The following is a 3,447-nucleotide window of genomic DNA, read 5'->3' on the forward strand; positions in this document are numbered from 1 at the left end:
AGACAGAGCCTCAAGCTGTCACCCTGGGTAGAGTGCTGTAGCATCATAGCTCACAGCAACCTCCAACTCCTGGGCTTGAGCGATTCTCCTGCCTCCACCTCCCAAGTAGCTGGGACTACAGGCGCCCACCACAATGCCAGGCTATTTTTTGGTTGTGGCCATCATCGTTCTTTGGCAGGCCCGGGCTGGATTCGAACCCACCACCTCAGGTGTATGTGGCTGGTGCCCTAGCCGCTTGAGCCCGAGCCGTATCCTAGCTTTTTATAAAGTGTTGCAAAGTTTTTCTCAATTCATCATTTATCCTTTAACATTATTTATTGTATATTCTCTGACTACACAAAAGCTTTATGCTTATATAGTGAAATCCATCAATCTTTTTCCCATTTTGGTTTCTAGGTTTGCTGACTGATGAGAAAGTTCTTTTTTTTTTTGAGACTGAGTCTCATTTTGTTGGCCTCAGTAGACTGTCATGGCGTCATAGCTCACAGTAACCTCAAACTCTTGGGGTCAAGAGATCCTCTTGCCTCAGCCTCTCAAGTAGCTGGGACTACCGGTGGCTGCCACAACACCTAGCTATTTTAGAGAGGGGGGTCTCACTCTTATTTAGGCTGGTTTTGAACTCCTGAGCTTAGGCAATCCACCCACCTTGGCCTCCCAGAGTGCTAGGATTAGAAGCGTGAGCCACCAGGCCGGGCCAGAAAGTCCTCCTTTCAATCAAATACTATGAGTTAGGTCTCTATCTTGCAAGTGATGGAAGAGCAAATTCAAATTGACCTAGATGTAGAGAAAATGCATGGATTCACATAACAGAAACACCCAGGAATAGGGCTCTTCAGGTAAGGCTTAAGAGTGGCTCAAATGATATACCGGGGGACCTGGGATCCCTCTCTTGGCTCTGCCTTCCCTAGGTTGGCTTCATCCTTAGGCTGTATTTGATGTGCCCATTTTTACCTAACATCCAAGGCCAGGAAGTAGCTGGACTGATGGACTTAAATCCCACCCAAGCCAAACCACTAGGCTGAGAGGGAGATTTATTAGAGGAAATCAGGAACTGTGATTCCTAAGAGAAAGGGCGACTGTATACTGAACAAGGAATAACCCATGTCATTATCCCAATGTCCTCTGAACTTTCTAGCAGCACTTCTATGATTTCCCTTTTCTTTCGTTTAACTTTGTTTCAACTGGGAAATTAGAAATTATCTTTTTTTCTTGAGACAGAGCCTCAAGCTGTCACCCTGGGTAGAGTGCTTTGGCATCACAGCTCACAGCAACCTCCAACTCCTGGGCTCAAGTGATTCTCCTGCCTCCACCTCCCAAGTAGCTGGTACTACAGGCGCCCGCCACAAGGCCCGGCTGTTTTTTGGTTGCAGCCGTCATAGTTGTTTGGTGAGCCAGGGCTGGATTTGAACCTGCCAGCTCAGGTATATGTGGCTGGCACCTTGGCCATTTGAGCCACAGGTGCTGAGCCTAGAAATTATCTTGGTGTAAGATGTGATCCAGTTTATTATTTCCAAATGACCAGGCAGCTATTACAACACTGTTTGTATCTTTTCCCTCTGGGTTGAAAATGTCATCTTAATCATTAGGTAGTGAACATTTTTAGCAGTATCTAAATGCACTCTGGGGTATCTTATGTGAAAAGTGTTTTCCTTTCTGACTGTACATTTTAATTCACCCCAAAATGTTCTATTTGTAGAATAAACGACTAGAGGAAGTGAAAAGAGAAGAAAGAGAATTATTAGAGGCTCAGTCTATTCCCCTGAGAAATTATTTAATGACCCACGTCATGCCGACTCTAATGCAGGGTCTGAATGAGTGTTGTAAAGTCAGACCAGAGGATCCCATTGATTTTCTGGTAAGAGATTTAATTTTTTTTAATAACACTGTAAAAATATAATATGCCTGGATCTTTTTTTTTTGGTAGTGATAAAGTCTCACTTTATTGCCCTTGGTAGAGTGCCCTGGCGTCACACAGCTCACAGCAACCTCCAACTCCTGGGCTTAGGCGATTCTCTTGCCTCAGCCTCCCGAGTAGGTGGGACTACAGGGGCCCACCACAACACTCAGCTATTTTTTGCAGTTTGGTTGGGGCTGGGTTTGAACACCCTCGGTATATGAGGCCGATGCCCTACCCACTGAGCCACAGGCGCCGCCCACAATATATCTGAATGGTTTTTTTTTTGAGACAGAGCCTCAAGCTGTCACCCTGGGTAGAGTGCCATGGCGTCACAGCTCACAGCAACCTCCAACTCCTGGGCTCAAGCGAGTCTCCTGCCTCCACCTCCCAAGTAGCTGGGATTAAAGGCGCCCACCACAATGCCTGGCTATTTTTTGGTTGCAGCCGTCATAGTTGTTTGGTGAGCCAGGGCTGGATTTGAACCCGCCAGCTCAGGTATATGCGGCTGGCACCTTAACCGCTTGAGCCACAGGCGCCGAGCCAATATATCTGAATTTTTTTTTTTTTAAATATATCTGAATCTTAACAGGAAACTCCTTGAGATAGAAAAACTGTGTATCTAGTTATTTGGGAAATAGTTTCTAACATATTTACAGTTTCTAATAAGATTTTTATTATTCATTTGAAGGTAAAACTTGTGTATTTTTATTTTTAAATTATAAACATTACTAATACAAATATATATGACTAATAATAATTAATGTGTAAACTGTTGACTTGACTTTCTTTTTCCTTTTAATTGTAGGCAGAGTATCTCTTCAAGAACAACCCTGAAATGCAGTGACACTTTAAAGATCTTGTCTCATTTATCTTTACAGAGCTAGAGATCAACTTAATGTTGTAATTTGAAAAAGTACATTTAAAAATAATTTTATATTTTTTGCAAAATTCTTTTTTTCTGTAAACAAATATTCTACAAAGTAGACTTATTATAAAAAGCTATATGGCAATGAATGACTACTTCATTAAAACTATATTTGAAAGGTAAATTGATAAGGCATTTGTGTATAGCTCACAAGACAAATATTAACTTTATGTTTCATTCTTGGGTCAGTTCTAAGTATTCTTCCTTTGCACACTAATATTCATAGAAATTTAATTTATAGCATGAACAAAATCAGACTATATATTATTCTAACATGTAGACTAATTAATTTACATGACTTGGTATGGCCTGAATACCAATGGGGGTAGAAATGGAAATAAATTAGAATGGTTTATGCTTTGTTGAGTCACAGTAACTCAGATATGGTTTGTTTCTGCAAGGTTGCTTTTGAGTTCTGGGTCAGGATCTCAGCCAATGCATCAGAGAGAACTGTAAACCCTTAGGTAGAAAAATTCATATAACAGGATAATTCAATTTTCTGTGATAATCAGAAAGTTGCTGATTTTTTTTTTTTTTTTTGAGACAGTGTCTTACTCTGTTGCCCAGGCTAGAGTGCTATGGCATCAGCCTAGCTTATGGCAACCTCAGACTCCTGGGTTCAAGT

The 3,447-nt window shown here is 41.5% G+C and overlaps 1 protein-coding gene across 1 annotated transcript in view; it reads left to right on the forward strand.

Moving 5' to 3' along the window:
- AK7 (adenylate kinase 7) overlaps nt 1–2,741 on the forward strand; it is a 96,811-nt gene extending 94,070 nt beyond the window's left edge. Inside the window, 2 exon segments of the mRNA XM_003787088.1 lie at nt 1,697–1,855; nt 2,703–2,741. Coding sequence (XP_003787136.1) covers nt 1,697–1,855; nt 2,703–2,741 — 198 coding nt within the window.
- The last annotated feature ends 706 nt before the right edge of the window (nt 2,742–3,447 follow it).

The sequence above is a fragment of the Otolemur garnettii genome, unplaced genomic scaffold, assembly GCF_000181295.1.
Source record: "Otolemur garnettii isolate 467f Iridium unplaced genomic scaffold, OtoGar3 scaffold00020, whole genome shotgun sequence".
In the NCBI taxonomy this organism is placed as follows: domain Eukaryota; kingdom Metazoa; phylum Chordata; class Mammalia; order Primates; family Galagidae; genus Otolemur; species Otolemur garnettii.